This window comes from Mustela lutreola, chromosome 1, assembly GCF_030435805.1.
Source record: "Mustela lutreola isolate mMusLut2 chromosome 1, mMusLut2.pri, whole genome shotgun sequence".
NCBI classification, from domain to species: Eukaryota; Metazoa; Chordata; class Mammalia; order Carnivora; family Mustelidae; genus Mustela; species Mustela lutreola.
Window position 1 is genome coordinate 206539481 of NC_081290.1, and position 27254 is coordinate 206566734.

General features: G+C 36.7%; 1 protein-coding gene across 4 annotated transcripts in view; it reads right to left on the minus strand.

Annotated features, from left to right (window-relative positions):
• ARHGAP42 (Rho GTPase activating protein 42) overlaps positions 1-27044 on the minus strand; it is a 307644-nt gene extending 280600 nt beyond the window's left edge. For all 4 annotated transcript variants that reach the window (XR_009356745.1, XR_009356746.1, XM_059185797.1 and 1 more), the window contains exon 1: positions 26880-27044. Coding sequence is in view for 2 of the 4 variants with exons in the window: in XM_059185797.1 (XP_059041780.1) it covers positions 26880-27033 (154 nt within the window). In the remaining 2 variants the exon portion in view is untranslated. The remainder of the gene's footprint in view (positions 1-26879) is intronic.
• Positions 27045-27254: the final 210 nt, after the last annotated feature.

Sequence of the window (27254 nt, forward strand, 5' to 3'; positions counted from 1 at the left end):
AAAAAACAGACACATAGACCAGTGAAACAGAGTAGAGAGCTCAGATATGGCCCCTCAACTCTATGGTCAAATAATCTTTGACAAAGCAGGAAAAAAATCCAGTGGAAAAAAGACAGACTCTTCAATAAATGGTGCTGGGAAAATTGGACAGCTATCTGTAGAAGAATGAAACTCGACCATTCTCTTACACCAGACACATGAAAAAATGTTCATCATCATTAGTCACCAGGGAAATTCAAATCAAAACTACACTGAGGGGGCACCTGGGTGGCTCAGCGGGTTAAGCCTCTGCCTTCGGCTCAGATCATGATCCCAGGGTCCTGGGATCGAGTCCCACATCAGGCTCTCTGCTCAGCAGGAAGCCTGCTTCCCTTCCTCATTCTCTGCCTGTCTCTCTGCCTACTTGTGATCTCTGTCAAATAAATAAATAAATAAATAGATCTTTAAAATAAAAAAATAAAATAAAAATAAAGCCCACGTTTAAAAAAAAAGACTACACTGAGATACCACCTAACACCAGTTAGAATGGCCAAAATTAACAAGACAATAAACAACATGTGTTGGAGAGGATGTGGAGAAAGAGGAACCCTCTTACACTGTTGGTGGGAATGCAAGTTGGAGCAGCCACCTTGGAAAACAGTGTGGAGATTCCTTAAGAAATTAAAAAAAGAGCTTCCCCATAACCCTGCAATTGCACTACTGGGTATTTAGCCCAAAGATACAGATGTAGTGAAAAGAAGGGCCACCTATACTCAAATGTTCATAGCAGCAATGGCCACGGTCACCAAACTGTGGAAAAAACCAAGAAGATGCCCTTCAACGGACAAATGGATAAAGAAGATATGGTCCATATATACAAGGGAGTATTATGCCTCCATCAGAAAGGATGAATACCCAACTTTTTTATCAACATGGACGGGATTGGAAGAGATTATGCTGAGTGAAATAAGTTAGGCAGAGAGAGTCAATTATATTATGGTTTCACTTACTTGTGGAGCATAAGGAATAACACAGAGGACATTGGGAGATGGAGAGGAGAAGTGAGTTGGGTGAAACTGGAGGGGGAGACAAACCATGAGAGACTGTGGACTCTGAGAAACTAACTGAGGGTTTTGGAAGGGAGGGTGGTTGGGGGTTGGGTGAGCCTGGTAGTGGGTATTATGGAGGGCACGTATCGCATGGAGCACTGGGTGTGCTGCATAAACAATGAATTCTGGTACACTGAAATGAAATAAAATAAAATAAAATAAAATAAAATAAAATAAAATAAAATGAAAAAAAAAATGGGCCAAAGACCTTACAGGTATTTCACCATATATACAGATGATAAATAAGTACATCCTATGTCATAGGAAACTACAATTTACAACAAGATACCATTACACACCTATTAGAACAGTCAAAATTCAAAATGTTGTGAAGCAACAGGAATACTCGTTCATTACTGGTGTGAATGAGAAATTGTACAAGCCACTCTGAGAGGCAGTTTTTCAGTTTCTCACACAACTGAATCACATGATTCACCAATCATACTCTGGTATTACCCCCAAGAAATTGGAAACCTATGTCAACACAAAAACCTGCACACATGTTTATAGCAACTTTATTCAGAATTGCCAAAACTTAGGAGCAACCAAAATGTCCTTAGGTAGGTGAATGGATAAAAACAAATTGTAGTACATTCACAAAATGATTTATAATTCAGCAATAAAAAGAATGAGCTATTAAACCACACACACACACAATAGAAGTTTAAATGCATATTGGAAAGTGAAAGAAGACAATCTGAAAAAGCTATATATAACATTCTGGAAAAGGCAAAACTATAGCAGCAGTAAAAAGATGAATGACTTCAAGGGGTTTAAGATAAAAGGGGAGAGGTTCATTAGGTGATACATAGGGTACAACAGAGGGCTGTGAAACTATTCTGTCTAATACTATAATAGTAGATAAATGACATTATGCACATTTATTACCCTTAGAACCAATCAACATAAAAAGTGAACTCTAAAAGTAAACAATGGACTTTAGGTAAATATAGTAGCAATATTGGTTCATTCACTCTAACAATCGTACTACACAAATGCAAGATGTTGATAATAGCGGAAACTGTCTATGTCAAGGAAAGGGTGAATAATATGGGAATTCTGTATTAGATGCTCAATTTTTTTAATAACTTTTTTAAAAAGTCTAAATAGAATCTGAACGATAAGCATATAGTAGCTGATTATAATATCCTATTTTTTAGTATACTTGAAATGTTTACAGTAAAATTACTAAAAACTTTTAATAAAATAAAATCTTAATTAGAAGACAATTCAGATATATATTTTAAATTGTTAAGTGCCAAGACCTCCCCTCTACTTGCTAGATGGGATGCCACTCCATGTTTAATAAAGACACTTTTATCTTCAGAAATAAAATCAAATAAAAAAATAGTTAAAAGCAGTCTGTATTCAATGAGTACTGGATATCAGTATTAGGCTTTTCAAAAAACAAATTGTCTCAAACAATACAGTCAGATAAAAGTAACATAAAACTCCTCAATTTAAGTTTTTTGGGTTTTTTTGTTTGTTTTGGGGACAGATTCTTCAAGATCAAGAATCTAGGTATGCCTTTACTTTTATAATTTTCTTCTTGGGCTATTTTTCCCCATGTTATTATAAAAAAGCATTTCTATTATTTAAATATATTTAAAAATTAGAGGAAGATGTGAGGAAGACTAACAAAAATAACTATATTCCCACTATCAGAACCATCATTATATGAATTATCTTCCAATTTTTTTCAAACATTATTAACGATCAATGCATAGAAAAAAAATAAACATGGAATCCTTAAGGCCAAGCTAAACTTTCCATTCACTTTAGGTTTTAAGCAATATAACCTATTCAATTTTGTCAGATCATCTCCTTTCTGGGCACTCAGTAGAAGACTGGTGAAGTAAATTAAGAGGTGGTTTGTTTGGATTTCCCCGTTCATCTTATTACATGGAAAATAACCATGGTGTGACCTCTGGGGTATATCTCCCATACCAGCAGATATCCAATTTAGGAAACTATGATGTACAGCCCATCATAACCACAGCATGGAGACGACTTCCCCCAAAAAAGACAGATGAGGAACAATCATCCTGCTCAAAAGCAACAATGCTTTCAACAAGCAACAAGGCTATAAATGCCAGGCCAACTGGAGCACAGTGGCTCCTCTGCCAATAGCAGAAACTGCACCAACCAAACTCATTACAGGAGGCAAGGCTCAAGGTAAAATGACAGCCCAGAAGAGCACAGGGATACAGAAACAACAAACAGTTTTGCCAATATGTTTTCTCTACTTCTCTCTTTCTCTTTCAAGCACCTATCTCCATGAATATCAGAGGCAGCTTCAATTTTCTTCTTTGTAAAATAACACTTAGGATGTATGATACCCAAAAAGACGGGCAGAGTTGCCATAGCCAACAGTATTCCTTTGCTGCCAGTGCTGCCAGTTTGCTGCCAGAATACCATCTGTTATTCTGAGCACACACATTCACACATACACACACAGAGAAAGAGACTGAAAGAGAAGAAAGGAAGAGAGGAGAGAGGGAGGCAGACATATGGGTAAGGCTCCTGTGAGCATATACCAGAACCTGGAAGCAAATGGCTGTTTGCAGTACAGATCTGACCTCCAGCCTTCTAAGGAGTATGTAAGTTCTTCTGAATCCATCTGTTTGTTTGCCTAGACTTTTTCTCCTTCTTGTCATGGAGACTGGCATGAAATAGTTATCATGGCCAACTGAGCTCAAAGTGGATACATCCTGCAGTCACAACCTTAATCTGTGATAAAATAATACCTAACTTGAAACTATCATTGAATATTCTATTGTTTTCTGGTAATATTCAATATGACCAGTATTTCAGCAAAAAGAAAAGGATAATACCTAGTGGTAGAAAGAGAACAGGTTAGGAAGCAAAAAATCTGAGTTCATTTAGCTGTGTCCTGACATTTTTTAAAGACTTTAAAGCTTTTCTAGCACCAGGTACTTACAAGTGTTTCAGTTAGTACAAGGGTCTTTCCAATACTTTTCTAGTAATATTAGTTTTCTTTGGCAGATGTATAGTGCTTTCTATCCATCAAGGAATCACTTTGTTCAATTTCTTTGGAAGATGTATAGTGCTTTCTATCCATTAAGGAACCACTGTATTTAATAAGTGCCTATGACCACTTTCAAGTGCTATTTACAGTGGAGTTGATGAGGATCTGTTTTGAAGGTCTTCACAGGACCCACGGGATGTTCAACTTGCCAAGAACCCTGTGTGCAACATCAAAATGTCTCAGTGGCACCAAAGAATTACTCCAATGCATCTGTCCATTCATCTCCCCAAAGAAAGCTAACTCAGACATGCTAGACAGATACAATTTAACTCATTGAATAGTGTACCTTTTCAGTGTTTTACATTTTTTATAAAAACATTTTGATTTTTCTTTTACATGTTTGACCATGACTCATAGTAAGAACTACATTTTACAATCCAACATTATCTGCTCATCCATGTGTACTTATAAAACAGAAATAAATTTCATTAAACAATATTTTCCTTTGAAACATTTAATACATCGTGCTATTTTCTTTCTTCTATTTTTTCCTAATACTAGTATAACTCATAAAATTCTCAATTTTAAGGACCCTTGAGGATCACCACCCATAGTATGCTAATCACTGGAACATCTGAATATATAATATTCTATGTGAGTGAACTTGAATGCCAGTATAACATTCAAGGTTATCGGAGTAAACACTAAATCCACATCAAACTCAAATTCTTTTTCCTTCTCTATTTGTATGAAGCAAAACCAAGATTACTTCCTCATGGTTTGTTTGTTTGTTTGTTTGTTTTTGTTTTTGGAACTTGTCCTCTACATAAACCAGAATCATTCTCAGATGATAAATGTTTAATGATATTTGTTATTCAAAGATGGCTGAGCTGCTAAAATCCCCAAATGAATACTTAATTCTATAGCTCTGCGATCCTCAAGAGCTCATCCTGGGATAGTACCCACTGTCTTTCTCTCTTTGCTTATTTAATATTTCTTTTGCTCTTGTCAACACATTCACTCCCAAAATACCTTTGAGACTGCTTTAAAAAAGAAAAAAAAAAAAAATGAGTGGGGGAAGGGACTTTGTTATCCTTCCTGAAATTTCTCTCTCTCTCTCTCTCTCTCTCTGTCTCTTACACACACACACACAATAAAATAACATCCTTCTTTTTTGCAGATCTCCCTCCAAGAAAATAACACTTTTTTGCTAAATTTCTCATTTTTTGGTGCATTTTTATAATGAAACTCAAGTCACTTTCTAGTATCATCTTTTCCCTAATGAAACATACTTTAACCCCAAAGGACATGAAACCAAAAGATTCAGTTCTATTTCATATTCAGTTCTATTCATGAGAGTAAGTCAGGGGCGGGGGGGGGGGACTAATACTTCAGAAATCATCAATTAGTAAATTTACTAACTAGAAAACTTCTATTGATGTATTTTTTTAGTAATGTCTTCAATTTCATTATTTTCATTAATAACCTACAGCATTTCTTTGACCCAGGGGCCACTAACTTTTTCCATTTACTTATTTATATTAAATTCTGGTGGTGTAATTACCTAAGCTTACAAACCTCCTTTGCAATGAACCACAGATCTTAACTAAAGTACACACACTGGTATGTGCTGCATTGCTGATCGTGGCCCATACTCAACACGTAATGACTCCATACCTACCACCCACAGACCCAGCGTAATTCAAGAGACAGAAACCACAGTAAACCAAAATCTAGTTAAGCTACAGGTACCCATGATGCAGATATCTAGTATATGCATTCTGTTAGTAGGCTAACTTTCAAAGACATTCACAGTTCCCATTTCCCAGTTCCCTTCTCATTTCTTGTTAGCTGATTTATTTCAAGAATTCAATTTGTCATCCCTGTCACCGGTTAATTCATGTATATTTCAGTCCTTTTACACATGCTGTCCTGTAATGCTTAGTAAACTCTCTTCCCGTACGCATACAATCTATGGACATCACCCTCCAAGATATGCTGACTGCAACTCCTCTAGTCATCCTTCTCCCACTTAAAACCACCCACTTAATTCTTTTCACATATCTGTATTCTACTTAGTTTGTAAGCTTTCTGAGAACAGGAATCATTGCTTCCTGACACCTAAAAGGTCCCTGACAGCTGTTACAGAGGTTGTTTTTCCTGATAGATAATAGGTAAATCCTACTGACATTTAGCTTTCCTTGTGTTGGTATTTTGTTATTCCTTTCAATTACAGCTTTAATAAAAAAAAAGAGAGAGAGAGGGAGAGAGAGAGAGAAAAAACCTTTTAAAATGGCTAGTGGTGAAAATGAGAAAATGATTAACTAATAAATCAAAATAAAATGATATCCAGAGCCATAAGGTAATGTACTGCTTCTTCTTGTTACCATCTTCAGATAAACATGTTTCCAAACAGCAAGGTATATACAACAGAAAATGGAATGGTGAGATGAATTACGCTCAAAGGCATTCTATTACCTCCACCATGTTTTCAGTCTTATCCCAACTTACATATTTAAGGAAAGAAAGAGGAAAATTAGTTCTCCTATTCTCCAACTAGAGACAAGAGTTAACATGATTGTACAAGGATATAACTAAGTTGGGATCCAAAGTCAAAAGCTAAGTAAGAATGATTTAGGTCCACCTGCTATAGTTCAACCTGACCAGGAAAAAAAAAAATCTGAGAACTGTAATAAGGGATCTTTTCTCTTCTTTGACTGATGTTTACTACATCCTCAAAAGGCCTAAGAATCATCTCCAGATGTCAGAGGGTGGCTGTCCCATCTACTCACCAAAATTCCTTTTTCACTGGAATTTTGGAATTCCCTTTCCTACTGGTTAGTGGAAGAAAGATAAAGGAATCTATCAACTTTGGAAGTAGAGGTTAATGGAAATGTCTACTTTAGATGGCAGTAAATTATGTCAAATATCACACAAACACAACAACATATACAGTAATCTATAATTTTTATATACAAGTGGACATAGATTTCAATTCACTGTTCATCATTTGAAGTGTTTCTATAAAACCTAGCAGATTTAAAAATATGAAATGCCATTAACGAAAACCTTTCACATTGTAGCATTTAAGAATTGACTTCACAGGTAAATACATTTTAGTCCTCTTTAAGCAAATCATTTCACTTGCTAGATCATTTAAAAGTTCTGCTAAAAAGATTCTGCCTATAAACATAAAAACAGAATTTCAGAAATCCTTGTATCACTCTGCCCACTATGGTTACTCATGATTTAAATAACAGAAAACACAGGATGCTGATCCCATATTACAAAACCGTATCTGTGCAAAGTGGCCAGACAGAGCCCACTAGCCAAAATTCTTCCCTTAAATTACCCTTTCTTTTTCATTAAAAAAAAAAGAATAGATAAGACAATTGTAACATAATAAGTTAGTTAGAAAGGATGACTAATAAATAAAATTCAAGCCATGTTAAAAATACAAACCCATGGGTTACCAAAATAAACAAAACACAACTAATTTGCTCGCATTTAAGTTTGGCATGGAAAGACAATGAATACAGCAGACCACTTAAAGTAATACTTCCAAAGAAACATATTTTTACAGATTCCCTAAAGAAATCCCTAAAGTATAGCAAAAAAAAAAAAAAAAAACTTGTGCTTTATTATACCAAATTTCTATCAACTAAATGCTTTACAATTTTCAAGTATTTTTTAGCAGAATTTAAAGAGAAATCATATTATCATTTTTTGGAAAGTGGAAAGTTATTCCAATTTAGAATGTGCCTAGCTTGATTTGATAAATGAAAGAATTTCATTACCATAATAAATAACTGTGGCAAAGATGGTGATCCCCAATTTAAAGTAAAGGAAACAGCCTCAAAGAGAGATAAGGCCTCACTCAATGGTCAGAATCCATACCCAAGTTGGTTAAACTGCCACTCAGTCTTACCAGACAGTAACTTTCATTTCATGATCTCTGAGTCTCAATCTTTCTCCTTTTAACCCTCACTTATCTACCTCAAAATCTGTTATCTGAAAGACAGTAAGATCCTATTTTCACAGGACATTCATTTGCAACTAACAGCTTACAAAAATTACAAAAGAAACCAAACCCACCATAGGTTCTATGCTGAAACCCTCACCAGAAATATATTCTCATCATCCTTAAAACCTGAATCTGTCATCCAGGAGAACACCTATGGTTAATACAAATTATATTTTAACAAAATACCACGTACAATTAATTTGTCCATGAAAACGTGTGCTTATCATAAACGAACAAAACAGTCCAAATCTGGATATGTATATTTTATGATAGTCTCGTTATGCCACTTCTAAAAGAATGAAAAGAGAAAGTGTTCAAAGATGGCTGGATAAAAGATGGAGCAAATTAAACAGCCAGAAATTGGAAAATGGAAAAGTAAATAGGGAAAAGATATGAAGGCTACATGTTAACAAAATCTCTATCAAATCATTTACAGAGAATTGTTATAATAGATTGGAAGGAAGTGCAGTTAAGAGTAGATTAGAAAGAATGTATTTATCTGAGCTGGTACCTCACCAACTCGCAGTAATTGGCTGGAACTTGAGAGCTTATGGCCTCCCACCCCATTCTTGACACCCCACGCTGGAAACAATGAGCACATCTGTAATCACGGCTCCCAAAGCTCTGCCAGGGGGGCAACTAGCAGGACCAACACTCTAACTCCTCCCTCTAGGTTCTCATTAATTTCCTTTACTCCACTAGAGGACTGGGGGTGGGGGAGGCAGGGATCTCTCTAATATTACCACCCTAGTGCATTTACACACAGCATTTCTTTTTGGTAGATTTTACGGAGTTTTTTCACAGGCATATTTTCTCCTCATATAATGACAAAAGCATGTATACAACTGTGTATCCTGCTTTGCTGTAATTTGGATTTATATCAAGACTTACATGTAATTGACTAGATGAGTAGTCACTGTAAAAATCTACCAAACTAGTTGAGTCATTTCTAATTATTTTCCATTATAAGTAAATTTTAATCATTTACATAGGTCAGGACCAGTTTCCAAACTGCATGCAGTACCACAATAAACTCACAGGTGCGCTGTTGGTTACTTTAAAGTTGAGAAATACCTGCCATCTTTAGAAGGAAAAAGGGGTTACAATTAATAACTCAACTAATCAGGATTTACCCCTGACCTGGGGGGAGGTTTATCTTGCTAAACAAACTCTACCTTGTTATAGAAAGAATGAAAGGACACAGAGGCTGGGTAGGAAATCAATATTACCTGCTACAGAAAAAGTACTGTAATTTGGACCATCGTATTAGTGAGTATAAAACTGTTAAGGTCCTTGACAATTATTACCTATTTACAATTCTATCAGCAGCAGAAGGTATACCCAAATTAGCAAAAGGCACTTTTAAAAATCTTTTTAGCTAAGTTAATAGATAAAAGAATAAATACTTCACTCTATATTCATTTGCATTTCTCTAACTCCTGGTAAAGGTTAACAGCTGTATTTATCCTTTGGTTACTCAACTGTCCTATGTCTAGTGTACACTTATCTAATGATATCCTAACCATCTTCTTCCCCCATTTAAATTACAGATACTAACCATTTGGTTATGGATAAATATTCATCACCAACTTATATCTATTGAGAAAAGGCTCTCATTGGACAATATGAACACCTACATTCAAGAGGAATGAAGGAATGAAGGAACTCTGGAAGGCTAAGAAAAAAAAAAAAGTTGGAAAGCTGATGGAAGGCATGAATAGAGATTAGATATGGCACCACTCCACAGAAGCCCAGGGAGAAACTTCTGGAAGTAAGGAATGGTAGGGTCAAAAATTCAACAGCCCAGTAAAACAATGACTATAGTATCCACTCATTTAGTAAGTAACACCTTTAAAAAACACTGTTGATAAAAGATTAAGTGATTTGTAATTCCGAAGGACTAATAATTGGGAACCTGAAAAGAAACATACAAGGACAAAATGCCCACATTAAGAAAAAGAAGAAATCTAAAATGCGGGAGAAGCCTGAAGAAGTCTCAAAAATAGTTGTTTCTGATTTCCAGTTAAATTCCAGCAGATGCAGCAGCTGCAAAGTATGTTGAGGTTCACCAAATTCTCTGTAACAACATATATCCACAGGCTTCATTTGAGAGTAACAGATGAATGCAGATTTTAGGCAGGCAGGGAAGTTTCTTTAAAAGATGAAAGTCTTAGAGGATCACATAGCTGATACATGATCCAATTTCCTTTTGGTGAACTGTAGCAAACTGCAGATGTTTCTTTATTCAAAATGTAACCCACTCTGGTTTTACTTACATTTCAAATGTAGACTGCTTTAAATTACTTACACATAAATATCACCAATCTGAACACTTTTAGTCATAAATATACTAACAATAAAAAAAATGAAGCAAGAAAAATATTTGAAGGATGGTATAAATTTATATATAAAATGGTATATATGTTATGATTGTATTTTTATTTTTTAAGTGTATTCATGTAGACATGGAAGGTTAAATAAAAATAAAATCAAATTAATCATCATGAAAGGCACAGAGAATGTTTCCCATTTTAAATATTTTTAATATTAAGGTTACTTCATTTTATCTGTTAAAAAATACACTGTGGTGGGGCGCCTGGGTGGCTCAGTGGGTTAAGCCGCTGCCTTCGGCTCAGGTCATGATCTCAGGGTCCTGGGATCGAGTCCCACATCGGGCTCTCTGCTCAGCAGGGAGCCTGTTTCCTCCTCCTCTCTCTCTCTGCCTGCCTTTCTACCTACTTGTGATCTCTCTCTGTCAAATAAATAAAATCTTTAAAAAAAAAAAAAAAATACACTGTGGAAAAAAAAAATACACTGTGATTATAAAGGCAACCATTTATTGATTTCTACATACCAAGTAATATGCCAGGCATGGCTACAAAAACTGTAAAACCCTCATGAAAAAGTAGGTATTATTATTATCCCCATTGTAAAAATGAGGAAACCCAAGTTCAAGAAAGAGAGCGACTTACTAGGCCACTTAGTGTGTATGTGTGTGTATGAGTGTGTATGTATGTGTGTGTGCACATACACACTAAGTGGCCTAGTAAGTCACATGTGCACACAGGGTTTCCAGTACAGTGCTTGAAGTATAGTAGGTGATCCTAAAATGTTTCCTGATCTAGCATCAATTAAGAATGGATATTCACATTCTCATATGAGATCCCTATGCTGTGTTGACCGCCTTAATGGAGATATGCACAAGTTAACCTGTGTAACAACAGAGAAAGGATATCTGAGGAAATAAAACAAACACATGGTAACTATTAAGTCTTAGCACCTCGCAGTTACACACACACACACACACACAATATCAACAGCATGCCCTCAGTAAATGCAAACCCAGAAAAGCTGAACCTCTGCTCTGTACTTCAAGGCCTAGAATGATATCTGACATATATCTAGTGCTAATATATATGCTGAAGGAATATGTAAATCAATGTTCCATTCTCTCTTTCTTCTTCACATCTCTCCTGGCTCGTTACTCCTTGTTTTCTCCTCTCCCCTCGTCTTGCCACTCTTTGTACATATGTAAAAATTGCTATTGGTCTTTATTTACATTATGAGATTTTTAAATACTTACCTTGTATAATGAAAATTAAAAGAACACGGAAATGTTTCCTCCTTAAATATCCACCAAGTGGTTCTGTTTTCCCCAACAAATATAAAGGCCATATCTGAATTTGTTTTGGGAAGTTTTAACTTTGCTTTAAGTACACATTTAGCTTTCGGGAAGCCTGGGTGGCTCAGTTGTTAAGCATCTGCCTAAGCATCTGCCTTTGGCTCAGGTCCTGATCCCAGGACTCTGGGATCAAGCCCTACTGCCTGCTTCTCCCTGGCCCACTCCCCCTGCTTGGGCTCCCTCTCTCACTGTCTCTCTCTCTCTCTGTCAAATAAATAAATAAAACCATAAAATTAAATAAATAAATACGTACATACATACATACATACATATTTAGCTTTCAAACTCCTACCATAAACAATGTAATGTAAATGCCTACAGACCTACTAAATTTCTATTTATAAAGGTGAGTTCCAACACCGAGTTATTATATCACCCAAAAACTCCATGCCTAGGGATATATCCAGGAGAATGAAAATATATGTCCACATAAAACAGGCACATGAATGTTTATAACATTATTCATAATAGAAATAATATTAATATGAAAATACCAAAATACCCTTCAATGAATAAACAGATAAATAATATGTGTGATATATCCATACAATTGAATATCTGGCAGTAAAAAGGAATAAAATACCAATCAATACTAAAATATGAATGAACCCTGAAAACATGCTAAGCGAAAGTAGTCATTCACAAAAAGCCACAGATTGCATCATTCTATTTATACAATAAAGGTTCAGAACAGGCCAAGCTATAGAAACAAAGTGTAGGGGCGCCTGGGTGGCTCAGTGGGTTGAGGCCTCTGCCTTCAGCTCGGGTCTGGTTTTGGGGTCCGGGGATCAAGCTCTGCGTCGGGCTCTCTGCTTGCAGGGAGCCTGTTTCCTCCTCTCTCTCTGCCTGCCTCTCTGCCTACTTAAGATCTCTGTCAAATAAATAAGTAAAATATAAAAAAAAAAAAAAATAGAAAAAAAGAAAAAAAAGAAAAAAAGTATATTATAACAGTTGCCAGGAGCTAGAGAAGAGAGAAAATAGGGTATGGGATTTCTTTTTGGGCAATGAAACTATACTAAAATTAGGTAGTGATTCCAAAACATATAAACAATTCACATAATTTAATAGCAAACAAATAATCTGATTAAAAAATGGGTGGAGGACCTGAACAGACATTTTCCCAAAGACATACAGAAGGCCAACAGGCACTGAAAGGGTGCTCAAAATCACCCGTCATCAGGGAAATGCAAATCAAAACCACAATGAGGTATCATCTCACACCTGTTAAAATGACTATCATCAAAAAGACAAGAAATAAGTGCTGGCAAGGATATGGAGAAAATGGAACCCTTCTGCACTGTTGGCAGGAATATAAATTAGTTCAGCCACTATGGAAAACAGTATGGAGGTGCCTCAAAAAATTCAAAATAGAACTACCATACAATCCAGCAGTCCCATCTCTGGGTATATATTCAAAGAAAATAAAAACAGAATATTGAAGAGATACCTGTACTAGAATGTCCACTGCAATATTATTCACAATAGCCAAAACAGGAAACAAGCTAAGTGTCTATCAAAAGACAAATGAATAAAAAAGATGTAGTGCACATATACAATAGAGTATTTTTCAGCTATGAGAAAGAAGAAAATCTTGCCATTTATAACAACCTGGAAGGACCGTGAGAGCATTATGCTAAATATAACAAGCCAGAACAATAAGGACAAATACTGTATGATATCACTTATATGTGGAATCAGTCAGAGAAAGAGAACATTAGTAGCTTCCAGGGTCTGGCAATTCGGAGAAACAGGGAGAGGCTGATAAGGAAACAAACTTTCAGCTATAAGATGAATTAAGCACGAAGATCTAACTTAAAACATAGTGACTCTAGTCAGTAATACCATAATATTTAATTGAAATTTGCTAAGGGAGTCAAACTCAAATGTTCTCACTTAAAAAAGGATAAATATGTGAGGTGATGGATGGATATGCTAATAAACTAGCTGACAGAAATCCATTCACAATGTATACAGATATCAAATCACCATGATATATATTTTAAGTATCTCACAATTTTATTTGTCAATTATACTTCAATAAAGCAGAAAACAAATGTTTTAATATAATTATTAAATGATGATATTAAGTGATGATGGTCGCACAATTCAGTAAGCACATGAAAAAACACTGAATTATACACTTTTAAAAGGATGAACTTTATGGCAATCAACTATACCTCAATAATGAATAATGATACATAATAAATAAAAATGATACATATAAATACATAATAAATAAATAAATAAATAATAAATAACGAACTCAATAATGAATGGTATTCCTACACAATTAAAATCAACACTCTGAAATGGCACCTCAAGAATAGTATATACAATACTTTGTTACAAACAGACACAACATAAGTCCTTTGTACAATTTCACTTTCTTAGCAATGTCTCTTGTATTTGAGGTACTAAATATTGTCACTGCTGAATATTAATTCTTGAATAAATGTGTTCTAATCAATCTCATTCTGGTAAAATCTATATAACATGCTAAAGGCTGTTTCACTAAGATACTTGTCTTCATATATAAAGTTTCAGAATTGGTTCCAACATTAAGTGGGTAGTAACAACTTTTGAATTTATACAATTCCAAACATTGGTTTGACACAACTTCCTGAAAGTTAATGGATTGATGAAAAATGTATAATGAGTCCAGATCCAGAATCGCAAAGACTTGGCGGCAACTCTTATGAAGCTAACATTCTAGGGAGAAAAACAGGCAAATAATAAAAAAATCAAAATAAAAAGTGATGAAATGTCATTTTTTTTACAAGATCATAAAATCTCAGATATGAAAACATCCTTAAGAAGATAGCTAAGCTATTCCACAGAAGCAATGGCTTACTCTCCCTGCGAGCCATATTCATAATAACAAGCAATGACACATGGTCTAGAGGTCTTATAACAACATTAAATATAGTGTTCTATGCATATATATATGGTGCATTTGTCCAGGTAATGTAAAGATTTTGCTTAGGAAAGCTACTGCAGATTCTCTCTTAAATAGAATATCGTCGTGGTGGTTGTTTGTAACAATGGTCTAATTTCACTACCTAGTCTCAACATTGGCGATGAATGAGACAGAAGAGAAAATTAGTATTTAATACTCTGTGCTCAACACTTTGTATGTTATCTTATTTAACCCTGAAAATATGCATATGAAATAAATATTATTCCCATATTACAGACAAGGAAAACCACAAAGGAAGCCAAATAACTTGCTCACAGCCACATAGCTAATAAGTGTCTGAGCTAGGATTGAAAAGCATTGCTCGATTCTAAAGCCTAGGCTCATCAGAAGGGGAGACAAAACATGAAAAACTGTGGTCTCTGAGAAACAAGCTGAGGGTTTTAGAAAGGAGCAGGTGGGGGGATGGGTGAGCCTGGTGGTGGGTATTAAGGAGGGCATGTATTGCATGGAGCACTGGGTGTGGTGTATAAACAATAAATCTTAGAACACTGAAAAAATAAAATTAAATCTAAATAAAGAAATAAAGTTAAGTTTGAGAAATCTAAAAAATAAATAAATAAATACATAAATAAATAAAGCAAGCCTAGGCTCTTTCTACTATACCAGATTGACTGCTGTTAGTGTTAAATCTTCAAAGAACCTACTTTATATTAAAATATTCCAATATTAAAGATTAAGCATTATTAGCACTGCACGTGTGTAAATAGTAATGCTAAAGTAAACTCAAGAAAAACCCCTATTTCTTTTAGCCAGATTTCATGTTCGGATTATTTGCATAAATTGGGATTATCTTCAGTTAACATATGTTCTGACAGTCTCAGAAAAGAAAATAAGGAAGTCTAAGACATAATCTTAGGACTTAAAAGCAGGAAGAATATCTTGCAACTCACACCCTGGTTCTGCATCCTTGTTTCATCTTCTTTCATCCCCTCTGATCAGTGGATGTCATAAAACATCATACTCAGCCAGCTGTGAATATCTGTAGAACATCCATAATGGGAAGAAAAGGACATGCACCCAACAGAGTTTAAACCTAGCAAACATAGAGGCTGTCATTCTCACTCACTTGCTGCTATTCCTTGTTCAGGATTATTAAGAACCTGTATTTTCTTTCTTTAATTCCTGATGGCTGGCTTTTTCCAGCTCTGCTACACTCTGCAAGCTGTCTCCAAACTCTAGACTTCCTATTCATTGCTCCCTAACTCCCCCAACTTCAGGGCAGAACTCCCTTTAAACTCAGAGATCCCTTAACAACCATCTTTTGTTGTTGTTGTTTTAAATGATCTGTTTCATCCTTGTGGTACCATCCAAATATCCTCTCCTTTCCTTAATCAACTAGCTAACAGGCTCAACTCAATTTTCTTACTCAGCCAACAGAAGCTTCCTCTTCAATTCTTAATAAAAATTTTTTTTACCATAATTCCTTGCCCTCAAAACCCTCCAGCAATGCCCTACCAATCTCATCATTTTCTTTTCTCACCAGGATGATCTCACCTCAAATGTAATTACATTTAGAAAACATCTGTGCAGCATAAGAAACACCTAGGAAAGTGTTTTTCTAAGCCACTATCTGCCTTCCATACTGAAACCAATGTGAAGAAAAAAGATCTCTCATGTGCCTGTTTTATTTTATGAAACTGCCCAGCTATCTATTTCATTTAGAGAAGTACAAGTTATGGCTGTCATTTAAATAACTTTTATAGACCACAGAACTAAGCCACCAGAAATAAAGCACCAGCAGAGAAGCCCATCTATACTGCCCATTCTCAACATCTATACTGCCCATTCATAATCCCTAAATGCCAACCTAATGCCTTCTTGGTTCCCAGATCATAGTAAATATTTGTTTAAAAGAAAAAAGCTAGGGGCACCTGGGTGGCTCAATTGGTTAAGTGTGCTCTCTCTCTCTGTCAAATAAATAAATAAAATCTTTAAAAATAAATAAATAAAAATTTTTTGAAAAGAAAAAAGCTAAAACAAAACCATGCCACATCTTACAATCATTTCCTCCAAATAGATTTAATTGGGGAGATAAACAAGCCCATCCTTTAATATTCAATTAAAGCATTTCCACTTTTAAAATCATATTCCTACAGAATATGATAATGTTGACAAGAGCATGTTAGATGCAGTCTTGAAAAAAACTGAAATTATTAGGATCACAATGATCCCACCTAAAGCAAATGAAAATAATTTTACATTTTTATATTATGCCTTCTTTACATGGCCTACACAAAAATCTTACAAGAAATTGGGGCACCTGGGTGGCTCAGTTGGTTAAGAGTCCGACTCTTAATTTCAGCTCAAATCATGATCTCAGACTTATCATGTCAAGCCCCAGGCTGGGCTCCACACTAGGTGTAGAGCCTGCTTAAGTTTCTCTCCCTTTTCCCGTGCCCCTCGGCCCCCCTCAAAGAAAATCCTAGTGCTCGCTTCGGCAGCACATATACTAAAAAAAGAAAATCCTATAAGAAATATAGAGCAAACCCAAAAAAATAGGCTCTGAGACAAGTAGCTTGTACCAATGCCTTTAGTTAGTAGCAGCACCAGGACTAGAATAAAGTTCTAACACCTGTTATTGTCTGCTGCCCCCTGGACTGCTCAGTCCTAAAAATCAGTATGCCCAGGTCTGAGCAGATACAGTGAAGCCTAGTAGATTTGCTGATGTTGAAAAATCACTGAGCATCTACAATGTGGTCGGATCTGAAGAGAATACAGCTATCCTTGGCACCTAGAAGTTTACATTTGAAAGAAAAAGTAAAATGTACACCACGTGACTGCAGAGCCCTGAACTGGAGGGACACATTAAAAGCCAATGAATACCTTGTGTTGGCAACACCAGAAGCCAGAGCCGGAAGAGGAGGCAAGGAAAAATCCTCTCCTAGAACCTTCAGAGAGCATGGTCCTACTGACACCTTCATTTTGGACCTCTGGCCTCCAGACTATGAGAGAATAAATGTCTGTTGTTTTAAGCTAAGAAAGAAATGTTATTTCATAAACACTGGCTGAAAAAAATCTAATTTAGGATATCTGGAAGCACAAAATTACAGGACTAACCAAATTTTCTAACCTGGGTAGAGTGAAAAACTGGAGTTTAAAAACCAGGGAAGGAAACAGGAAGAGTTGGGAAGGATTCAGATGTTCCTTTTTGAGATGAGCAGGTGGAAGAGGCTATAACTAGAGAAATGAGAACAAGGTGGAGAACAAGGAAGAACTTGGTTCTGACACAGAGTCTGAGGTGCCTGAAGCATATCTAGGTAGTAATATGCTGGTAACAACGAGATCTAGAGCTCAGGAAAATGAGGTTAGGGCTGGGGCCAAGGAGGACATGTTATCACCCAAGGAAAGCAAACAGTCAAAGGGCTAAGAAGGAATCTTTGTGTACCATCAACATTTAAGAGAAGGACGGAGGAAATAAATTGAAAAAGGAAGAGGAATTTAGCAACATCACATCCTAAGAAAAAAGGTGTAATGGTGGAGCTGGGACCCAGAGGAAGTATTAATTAAGGTTAGAAAGGGTCACCTACAGAAAATGAGGATTGCCAAGCAGTCAACACATGACTTTAAAAGTCCTTCCTATTACTTCCTATGTTGACATCATTTTTTCACAAGTGCGCAGTTTTCCCACCTCTCCCCCAAAGGGCACACCCCTAAAAAAGCCACCCTCTACTATCTCTTATGTTGGCAGTTTTTAATGGGAACCACCTCCCTCAAATTTTCCACATCGAGCTTTTACAACAGTTGGCAGGCTACTCTTATTCTTTTGATTCTCTAGTGTCACACAATAACTTTTTCATATAAGATACACAAAGCCTGACAAAGTTCCAAAACCATAATATTTAAATTCTTTTCTCAATTTTAATTTTAATGTATTTCTCCTTGTTTACCTCTCTCACAACCCCCCCACACACACACACTATCCCCATTTTGGAGCCACATCTTCCATTCAGACATTGTGAGGTATAAAGAAATTAAATAAATGAAGAAGAAAAAATTCTCACAAAGCAAAGTAAAATCAATTTACTAAACTTTGATTTGGAAAGGGATGAAGAAGAAAAAATTCTCACAAAGCAAAGTAAAATCAATCTACTAAACTTTGATTTGGAAAGGGATAAGACACATACTGAATACTCATTTCTATTAGCAGCTTATCACTCTCCTCCACACATAAACACATACCAGTTTTCTAAATTACATCACCACTTTTATTGTGTACTAAAGAGAAAACTGAAGCTGGGTCTTTCATCTGGATAAGCTCCAATATATGTTTACACATGACAGAATACTATTTGGCATCCCCTTCATAAAGTGTCAGGCAGTATACTTTTTAGATTTGCATAAGGAAATATAGAAATTCCACTACTAAGAAATATGACTGACTTCCAAATGAAAGGGGGCATAGGGTGTCTACCCAGTTTTTCCCAGAGTAAAGCCAAGGTACAGGAAGAATACTATTAACGTAGCAAGGTTATTTACATGCAGCATTTTTTCCATTTTTTTTCCATACCATCTGACATTGAGAACCAACACAGGATGCTCCTCTATCCTTCACAAAACAAAACATTACCCATCATTCCTAATACTCACCCAAATCAGATAAACCAACAACATACAAAAAAAAAAAAAAAAAAGTCATGCTTGGGCATTTTTTTAAATGTCATTAGGAATGGAGACTTCTATCACAGAATCTAAAAACTGGAACTGAAAAAGTCTCTTACAATTAATATAAAATAATGTACAAAGATTTCATTCATCTTATTTTAGCCTTTTCCCACCAGGTTCCATGAAAAATTGCAATTAAAAGAATTACTCTCAAATTAAAAATTGTAGGAAACTTAGTACTTGTTTTTCTTCTTTTCTGCTAAGCATACCTTTGAAAGAAAGAGAAAAGACTGAAAAAACTGGCAGATTATCAGCTACTATAAGTTATCTTACTATTCCGCAATTTACTTTTCCTGAAGCAAGTCACAGTCCTCACAAAGTGATGGAAGTTGCCAGAACACTTTCTTCAGTGTTATAATTGGATTCTTGGTAATAAAATCAGAAGACTGAGGATATGAACTATGACATATTCTGATTAAACAAACATCCCAGTTAGAAGTAATCTTATAGAGAAGGATCCATATTACCAGAAATATCCAGGCCAAAGTTTAAGTTCACCTAGTCAGAGACAAAACTGTTAATATGATTACATTTGTAATGACTGTCCTGTTATCATCTGGCCCCTTTTCCTTTGCTTTCAAGAGCCATCAAGATTATCAAATATTATGTGAATTTCTACACTTCTACAAAACCCAGTCATTACAGCTCAGATGAACACAGTTGCAAAAGATGAAGCACGGAGTCCACACACTTATCAGCCAGGTGCTTGGCAAATGGTTTTAATTTTCAGGATGAAACTCAGCAAGAAGCAGGTAGCAAGTCCTTGGCTGATGAGGCCAGATCCACTGGGAATACACTATAAGGATTATTAGATGCTGGGCAGAGGTTTTGCATGGTGGAGGAAAAAGGAAGGCTGGCAGAGCTGCCAGCTGAAACTGGTGGGTGGCAGGTGGCGCTACAGAGGGGCTGGCACCCACCTAGAAGGCTGAAATGAGTGGAAATTACACTCTAGACAGCAGGGATGTCTAGGGCCAGAAGAGGCGGCAATCACAGTTCTGGCAAGAAAGAGTTTTCATGAAAAAGATTCAAGACAAAATAAATCCCCTTTCCTTCACCCTTCCTTATCTGTCCATATTAAACATTCCATTGTTGCATATTTACCAAATGTGGCTTAATGATATGATATTTTTAAACTAATATTTCTCTTTATAAATCTAAATAAAAGATTTGCCATTCTGTAAGTATACATTACTTAAATAAAACTGCACTCACACCAAAGTAATACTGAATGTTAGCTGTATTTTTTTTTATGATTTGAGTCATGCTTACATATCAACACAATGAACATTGTACACTAATTATTAATTCAAAGGAAGTTTGTTAAAGCAGCTTTTCAGTAACTTAAAACTTTAGCAGTTATCTGAGTTTTCTTCACTTTCAAAGTACCTTGATCGTAACTGTCAAAGATAGCAGTTTAAAAGGTGGTTCTTGCTAACCCATTCTCCCACTAACTCGTTCCCTGGCCTCTAACAGAACAGCCCCTCAATTACTAACTGCTGAAAAAGGAAATCCAACGAAAATAAAGACAGTGTAAAAGGGTACGCACTGAGCTCACATTGAGAATCAGAAGTAAATGGAAGTACTCAGCCAGCCCAAATTACTTCCACTTCGATAAGTGCCAAGGCCATCATTTTAATTAACACAAGTGTAACTGCTTTTACTTGCAACATCTCTGAAGCAGAACCTTAAAGCACTACATTCCTAATCTACCAGTTCCTAAAATTAATTACAGTTCATTTGAAAGATACAGCTACTTCTGCTCATTTAACTCTAATTCCAACAACTTAAGAACCAAATGAGTGGTTGAAGTAATTACATATCCATACCTTTGATTAGACTGCCCAGCTGCACATGCAGAACAGCCTTAGTGGGATAAGCAGCCATGAAGGAGCTCTTGCAGGGTAAACAAGACTCTGCAATGGGTTCCATTTAAACTATAAAACCTAGGTGCAAATTTAAATACAAAAAATGGCCTAAAACAATAGCAATTTTCCCTAAAAAGCTGAAGGATGACCAAATAAATAGCACAATAACTACAGAAAGTCTCAAACTTCTTAAAATCAGCTTTTTCCTTTTATTTAACTCCTTCTCTGTGCAACCAAAACTCCAGTAATAGAGAGTGGGTCCAGAACATACACACAAAATAGAGAATGGCTTAAAGTGAAAAAACAAGTGAAACAAGACTAAGGCAAGTTTGAGAAACACAGCAAATGGAAGGCAGGATCCTTCACCCTTTTTACAATATCTCAATGTAGCCTTTGCATCTCGGGTTTTACTTTATTTACTATAATCCCCAGATCACAAGTGTACCATCGTACTTCAAACTATTATCTGGGAACACCGAAGGCAGTAGGCACAAGTAATTATATGCTTCCCTCCTGCTAATGTCCTAAATTCTTTTTTTTTTCTTTTTTAAGATTTCATTTATTTATTTGACAGATCACAAGTAGGCAGAGAGGCAGGCAGAGAGAGAGGAGGAAGCAGGCTTCCTGCTGAGCAGAGAGCCTGATGGGGGTTCAATCCCAGGACCCTGAGATCATGACCTGAGCCAAAGGCAGAGGCTTTAACCCACTGAGCCACCCACGTGCCCCTGTCCTAAATTCTTAATTAACTGTATATTCTACATCTAAACCTAGGAACAACCAATCTCTATTACTCAAACAGGCACCCTTCTTTTTGTCACGGAACACTAGTGCCAGGAACTACTGCCTCAGGAACAGAGGCAATATGACCAATAAATACATAATCTGTGATAGAGAGGCTATCATCTGGGCAAGCAGTTTTGAAGAACTATAGTTCCAACTGGGAATAGCAAAGAGAAAATGAATAATCAATACACAAGATATTATCAACAGTCTTTATATATAGGAAATTTTCTTTCAGTAACATCATCGTCATCCATTAGATTAACTGAATGTAGTTGACAAGTTTTTTTATTGGTTTCACAGTATTATTTGTATTTAATTCATAAACTGATTTGCTTTTAAGATTGTATGACTACACACAAGAATTAGTTTCATGCTTATATATATTACCATAATAATAATAATAAATAACTGAATCTATATTAGAGTCCACCAACATTTTTTTTTCCCTCTAGAAGAAGCCTAGACACACAGATTTGAGAAACATTACCCTAAATGGCAGGAACCAAGATGCCAAAGGGCAGGGTAGAAGAAAAAAATGTGGATATGCTCTTCCTACCCAATAATTGAATTAAGTGACTACAATCCTATTTCTGTCTACTCCTTTTTTCTTTTTCTGTTTTTGGGAGAAGGGGAAATCTATTCCTTTTTTTTTTTTTTTTTAAGATTTTAGTTTTTAGAGAGAGAGAGCATGAGGAAATGTATGGGTGGAGGGGCAAGAATATGCAGACTCCCCACCGACAGGAAGCCAGACACCTGGGCCTTGATCCCAGGAGCCCAGGATCAAGTCCTGGGTTGAATGCAGATGGTGAACTGACTGAGCCACCCAAGGACCCAGAGAAGTCTATTTTTGCAAGGACAAAGCCCTATTTAAATATTCAAAAGTATAAAGAAAAAAGAAAAGAGAAAGTAAAGGAAGAATTATATGAGAAAGCCATTTTGAGGTGTTTCTTTATAAAAGAAAATCAATAAGCAAAAACAACATCTGATTCCATAACTCAAATTTTAAGATACCTGTTAAAGTAACTAAGTTCACAGAACACTTGATGAAAGAGGGGGAGGACTGTGAGTCACAGCAAGATCTAAAATCTGATTCTCCAGTATCAAATATTCTCAAATATTGCTCACCAAATGTCTATACAGCATGTAACAAAATAAACAAATAATCCTAGTGGTAAGACCTTTATAAATCTTACCTCATTTTATAGGAAAAGTAGGACCAGAGAGGGTAAGTTATTTGCCATTTATCACACATCATTTGTCAGCACCAGAATTTAAATTCAGGTCTATATCCATCTACTTAATGAGCTGACATCTATTTTTCTCAGATTGGATGTGCAATAATTCATTTTAAAAATGTTAAGTATCGGGGCACCTGGGTGGCTCAGTGGGTTGAGCCTCTGCTATGTTGATCATGCTCAGGTCATGATCTCAGGGTCCTGGGATCCAGCCCCGAATTGGGCCCTCTGTACAGCGGGGAGCCTGCTTCCCCTTCTCTCTCTGCCTGCCTCTCTGCCTACTTGTGATCTCTGTCTGTCGAATAAATGAATAAAAGTCTTATTAAAAAAACGTTAAGTATCTTACTTATATTATTTAAAATTGATATCATCTACTCAAGGTTTTCCTTGATAAGGACCCTTCTACTAAGGAAACCAATAACCTTAATAATAAGATTGCCAGAAATTTTATCAGCAAAATGGGTTTATTTGGGAGTAAAAGAGAATTGCAATCCTGGACAAGCAAGTTACGGCAAAACCATAGCTAAGACCAAAAAACAAGGAGCAATGTTATTTTGTGGAGAAGAAAGAAGAACTTAAGAGGGGTTGTTCTGAATAGAAGTCCACTGGAAAAAGCAAGAGTTCAGAGTGATAACGGTTTCTCATTAGATGAGTTGCAGGGGTAGTTGATTTATTGTAGGAAATGCAATGTACATCTTTCCCTGTTGCGGCTTTAACTGATGATTCTTTCTTATTGATTTGTCTATTAGTAGTCTGTAACTGACAAAACTTCCTATAATTGACATTGAGTGGTATCTGATTCTCCTAACATGCCCAGCCTGCCATCAGTGTGGTTTCCCTTTTATTAATTCCCATAATACTGACAACCTGAAGTAAAACTCAAAGAGCATTTGTGACTCCTATTGAAATAGTCATGCCTGTATTAGCCAAGAGTGCATGCCAAAATCCTCACCAGAAAAGCTATGAACTAGGATGGAAATAATACAAGATGCATGATGATTGTCCTTCCAGGAAGGCTACATTAAGAAACCATTAATTATTCATGAAAATAACAACAAAGTGCAAAAAATAAAACTGAACAGGATAATGGATACACTTACTGAAACAGTAGGTACAGAAGAATGGAAAGCTATAAAGTTAGGGAAGGTGAAGTCTTCCTCTGGCAGAAAAGAACAAGGGACAGAACTGGGGAAAGGAGGGCTTCTTGGTGGATCTGGGATAGAAATAAAAGCAGGCTTCAAAGTCCTCTAGGCTTACTCTTATCCTAACTGAGCAACTTCCCAGGACCCACATTTAACCGCTTGCAGCCTAACCTCAGTGTATCCTCCCCAAGGGATAGAAGGTGGCTTGGTGGTGAAAAAAGCATTGCCATCATGTGACTTCAAGAGTTCCTCTGTTGCAAAATTTATATGGCAAATGATGCTAGGAATTCTTTGAATAAAGAACAAACCGTTTTCCTTCCATAGTGAGATAAATAATAATCAAACATTAAAATCATCAACTCTCATCACAAACCTAAGAATCCTAGAAAGACAGCATGTTGTATATCTTTAAGTGCATAAGACCAAATTAATGAAACAGGTTCTGTATGTTCAAGGAACTTAAACTTGAAAGATTTCTTCACTTTACATATGCAAGAACAAACTTATCTGGATGGGAATCATCTGATTTTTGCAAGACTAGATTCAAAAATCATAATAAAGTACATAATCTCACTAGTATAATAATATGCACTGCAGGGCGTTTATCACAGCTATGGAAATGTTTTCAACTTTTGAAACACTAAAATGATCTCCCCAGCAGAATGAGAAGAAATGTCACTTGTGGACCGGTTGGCAGCTCCACAAGAGGCAGCTTGGCATTTAGCATTCTGAGACGGGGAAACTCTTTTGGAAGAGGCTAAAATGCAAGGAGGCCAGTCCTGAGACCTCAGCCAGAAATTGCAAACCAGAAGGAAAGAGAGTTCACATTTGTGTACGCACAGAGTGAAAAGAACTACAGATAAATTCTTTTTTCACAAATCAGTAAATACTGTTATCAGTACTACCCTCAAATTCAGATATTAATGTGAATATGGGCATTAAACATACTTTATCCTAGTTAAGTAGCACAAGTAATAAGTAAATGTTTTAGCATTGGGGATGCTTAAAAAATGATTTGGGAGCACACTAATTCTAAGACATTCTGATAAGCTTCATCCTTACCATTATTAATACATGCTTCAAAATACAGATCAGATGCTAATGTCTCAGTTTCAGGCACACACATCCCCATTATGTTGTTACTGACCTTCCAACTGATACACTCCACAACGGTTCTATTACATTTGCCCTGGGGATTTCTAGTTGCTCCAAGGCTCTCCCTGCAATGAAAATACCTCCCTCACCCAGCCATTAGAGGCCAGAGAGTCCAGGGCTTCCTTTCAGTAGCTAAAACCTTCAGAAGCCTCCAATAAGATGGAAATACGTCTGGGAAACGTAACAAGTTAAACCTTATCAGTTAAATCACTCCATTTTCCTTCTTTTTTTTTTTTAAGATTTTATTTATTTATTTGTCAGAGATAAGAGAACGATCCAGGATGGGAGAGGAGCAGAGGGAGAAGCAGGCTCCCAAATGAGCAAGGAGCCCCATGGGAGACTGGATCCCAGGACCCTGGGATTAGGACCCGCCAAGCCGAACGAAGGCAGATCACTCCATTTTCTTAAAGAGAAACTCGAGTTTCTTTTATTTACTAAGACTCTCCTAGGTCTTAGTACTTGAAAGTGAAGATCCAGCAAATTCAGGAGGGAGTAAAAAAATCGGTTCGGGAAAGGAAGTGGGAAAAATCCCTAAGGATAGTCTTTACTTAATCATCAGAAATTCTGCTTGGCCTTTAACTACTGAACCCTCATTCCCTGTGACTCGACCAACATTAGCCTTACCATACAAACCAAAAATTAAGATGCACCAAAAAGCTTGTAAAGAGATTACATCCCCTGGTGCCATACCTATCCTCTATCATCTCCAAAATCTTACTAAATGGCAAAATTGCAAATGCACATTTTTTAAAAGCCAATTCAATGATGTATTGTGCCCAGTGAAGAGCCACTGCTACATAGAAGAAATTAATTGTTTTCTTTGAGTATCACGAAACAAACTAGCTTCATTTTATCCTTAAACCAAGTTCTTGAATCCCTCCTTAAGGACCTTTTTTTTTTTTTTTTAAGTGTTCAAACTAGGCACAATAAAAATTACAAACCAACCAACCAACAAAAAATGACCAATAGTCTCCAACATTTTTCAGGCGCTTTATTAAAAAAAAAAAAGATGACTTTGAACAACTTTCCTCAGGATCTACTCCTGGGTCCAGTGGATAACTTCCCCCTTTTCTGTAGACCTTAAAGTATATAAGTAAAAAACACCTAAGCACAAAGTTGGTGGCCACCAGCAGGGGAGCTCTTCAGCTTTTGTCCCAAACCCATTCAAACAAAAGAAGCCCCGAGTCCTCCATCCCACCCACCCCTCAGACCCGCACCCCGCGAGAAGTCGCCGCATCCCTGCGCCCTCTCCACCCGCCCCTGCCAGCTCCACTTACTCCTCAGCGCCCCAATGAGCAGAGAGCCGTCCTTAATGAGCTCTTTGATGAACTTGTTGGTTCGCTCCAGTTCAATCTCGTGACACTGCAGGCGCTCCCTGAAATCCGGGCTGTCCAAGTAGGAATCGCTGAACTCCAGAGTAGGCAGCCCCATGGCACAGACGCTACCAGCGGCCACCGGGGACGCGGCCGGGGCGGCGGTGAGGGCGGGAACAGCCGGCGACCGCGCCGGCGCTGACTACGCGCGATCGCAGGGAACCAGCCAAGACGCCAGAGGACGGGGCAAAGGAAATGGGCCCCGAGCGCCGCGTTGCCAGCACAGGACTCCCCGGCGGGCGGACGCCTCTGGGCTCAGTCCTCTTCTGCGGCAAGGAG